The sequence below is a fragment of the Scardinius erythrophthalmus genome (genome assembly GCF_964197995.2).
Source record: "Scardinius erythrophthalmus genome assembly, chromosome: 11".
Classification (NCBI taxonomy): domain Eukaryota; kingdom Metazoa; phylum Chordata; class Actinopteri; order Cypriniformes; family Leuciscidae; genus Scardinius; species Scardinius erythrophthalmus.
The window spans coordinates 6,078,775-6,081,760 of record NC_138231.1 but is presented as its reverse complement, the minus strand read 5'-3'; the positions used below and the strand labels follow the sequence as shown (position 1 = coordinate 6,081,760).

General features: G+C 39.2%; 1 protein-coding gene across 1 annotated transcript; it reads left to right on the top strand.

Annotated features, from left to right (window-relative positions):
• Nucleotides 1-1,291: 1,291 nt before the first annotated feature.
• On the top strand, nucleotides 1,292-2,275 carry LOC308698144 (trace amine-associated receptor 13c-like; the record flags this gene model as incomplete). Its single annotated transcript, XM_081378049.1, has 1 exon — nucleotides 1,292-2,275. One exon carries the CDS (start codon nucleotides 1,292-1,294, stop codon nucleotides 2,273-2,275), a length of 984 nt encoding a protein of 327 aa, XP_081234175.1.
• Nucleotides 2,276-2,986: the final 711 nt, after the last annotated feature.

Below are 2,986 nucleotides of genomic sequence, written 5' to 3'. Positions count from 1 at the left end.
ATTTAATATCTAAATTTCTTTAATTAATTTAAAAAAAAAGTGCAGGAGCATGTGCTTGCGATTGATTCTGCGAGAGTGAAGGCGGGGCCTTGATTTTGCAGCTTTACTTCCTGCTCAGTACTACGCAGACTCAGGTCCCGAGATGTCAGCACCATATCGGGACACTGGCGGCTTCACTTCTCACTTCTTTTTTACAGTCTATGTGGGGCCGACACACGACCAAAGAGACAACGTTCCGATGAACAAATAGCAAAGAAGAGGGAAAATGAGAAGGAACGCGCGAAGGGAGGGGGAGGGGACGGGACGGGATGAGGAGGAGGGAGGGTCGAGCTAGCCTCCGTTTTGTTTGACAATACTTCGAACGTCAACAAGTGACATCAAGAAGTGATCACCCAACATCGCTTAGAGCACCTTTAAAAGCCTTATATAATGTCAAATATCACTAATGAAATCAAACACTAATGAAAGTGAACAGATATTCACACACACGCACACACACAAAAAAATGATTTACTAACTTTTTATTGTTTTTGAGAATGAAATCAAGTAGCCGAACAATTTGAATATCTCAAAAAAATTAGACTGTGATTCTCTGATCTTTGTGTGTGTGTGTGTGTGTGTGTGTGCGTGCGTGCGTGCGTGCGTGTGTGTGTGTGTGTGTGTGTGTGTGTGTGTCCTTTCTATTAGGAAGGAATATTCAATAATTAAATTGCAATTATGTATTCAAGAGCACAATAAGTAAATCCAAAACAAATAGAATAGGCCTGGTTTCACAGACAGGGTTTAGATTAGGCCTTATAGGCCTCATTAACTTCCATAGTATGAAAAAAAATAATAATAATACTATGGAAGTCAATGAGGCCCATCAACTGTTTGGTTCCCAACATTCTTCAAGATATATTCTTTTGTGTTCATCAGAGGAAAGAAATTCATCCAGGTTTTGAACAACTTGATGGTGAGTAAATGATGACAGAAGTTTAATCTTTGGGTAAATTATCCCTTTAAAACCTTGTCTGTGAAAACGGGGGATTTAATTTTAATAGCAATGTTACTTTTTTTTTATCAACATGACACAATATAAGATTGATACATAAAAATAGATTATAGTTGTATGATAATTGTAAAATCTGATGACTGTATGAATGCTTAGAATTTTTGGTCACTCCCATAAACGACACCTGTCATTGGACTTATATAAGCAAACTGGCAGTGAAATCATCTTTAGGGTTTTGGATCTGCATGCAGCCATATCACATAGGCATTGAAGTTTAAAGCAGTGAAGACTTTCTCCATGGAATATCTTGAGCATCACTGCTTTCCCTCCTGGAATACAAGCTGCTCTCTGGACTTTCATTTGAATTATGTCAATGTATTGTTTTTCTTGTACATATCTACAATCTCTGTGCTGACGGTGTGTGGAAACCTACTTGTCATCATCTCTATAACAGTTTTCAAGCAGCTTCACACACCGACCAACCTCATCATCCTCTCACTGGCCGTATCTGACTTCTTGGTGGGAATTTGTGTGATGCCTGTTGAAAGCATCAGGAGCATTAACTCATGTTTTTATATGGGAAAATCGCACTGTCGTATCTTTCATATAATTATGTACATTTTGTTGTATGCGTCCCTCATCAACATCATTCTTGTGGCTATTGATCGTTATTTTGCTGTGTGTGATCCACTCCTGTACATGTCCAAAATGACAATGAGAAAAACACTGATCTGCATAAGTTTAGGATGGACTATATGCATTTTTTATAATCTTGTACCAGTGAATTTTGGAAACTTAAACCTGACAGGGACAACTGTGATCTGTTTTAGAGAATGTGCTGTGGCTATGAGCAATGCCTTGGGTTCAGCCGACTTGATAGTGAGCTTCATTACTCCGTGTATAATGATGTTTATCCTGTATGTAAGAATTTTCACAGTTGCCTTGAGACAAGCAAAATCCATCTCCAACTTTACAAAGAAAAATCTAAAATCCTCCAGGAAATCAGAGGTGAAGGCAACAAAAACATTAACCACAATTGTCTTTGTGTATTTCATTTGCTGGGTTCCCTGGTATATAGGTATGCTTAATATGAAACAATTTCAAAAGTCACCTGTGAAACTCTCTGCTTTACTGTGTTTATTTTACACTAATTCATGCATTAATCCCTTTATATATGCAATATCTTACCCCTGGTTCAAAAGGTCAGTGAAGCTTATTGTTAGTCTAAAAATACTGCAGACAACAACTAACCAGTTTAACTTGTTTCCTGAAGACTGTTAATATGAAAATGCATGTATTTGTTACAAAAAATATGTTTGTATTGGAGATTTTCTTGGCCTTTTGTTAAAAATATCTTCAATCTTTATACATCCTCTTATACATCCTCTTTTCTTAGAATAACAATTCACAAAAATAAGACAGTAACACTTTATTTTACAGTGTCCTTGTTACATATGTTACATGTACTTACTAAACCAAATCCTAACCCCTCATTTACACTGCACATGTCTGCGGCGCATTACGGCTGCGAGACGGCTACCGGAGCTGATCGCGCCCATTCTAGTCAATGCTTGTGTTTACACCGGCCGCGACGCGGCACATTTCAGAAGCTTCCCAGAAGCGGCTCTCCGCGCCGCTTCGCTAAATATAGGCGCCTATTCTATTTTTGACGGACACGCGTCCAAGTCGCACCGGAAATACAAATAAAAGTCAAAAAACCCTGTCAATTTCAAAATAAACACCCTATGCAGACTCCCAAACGTATTGCACGTATATTGGCAATATATCCTTGGTAGGAGAATCCAGAAAAACACGTCGGACAGGCAAATCACGTGGTCTCACGCATCCAGTCGCTCCGCTTCTGATATGCTCCTGGTGTGAGTTGGCACCGCGTGGAGGACGGAATAAAACCTTGTGGCAGTCGTAATGCGCCGCAGGCGTGTGCAGTGTAAATGTCGTGCTGAAAAGTGATGGTCTGCCGAAAATTGATTG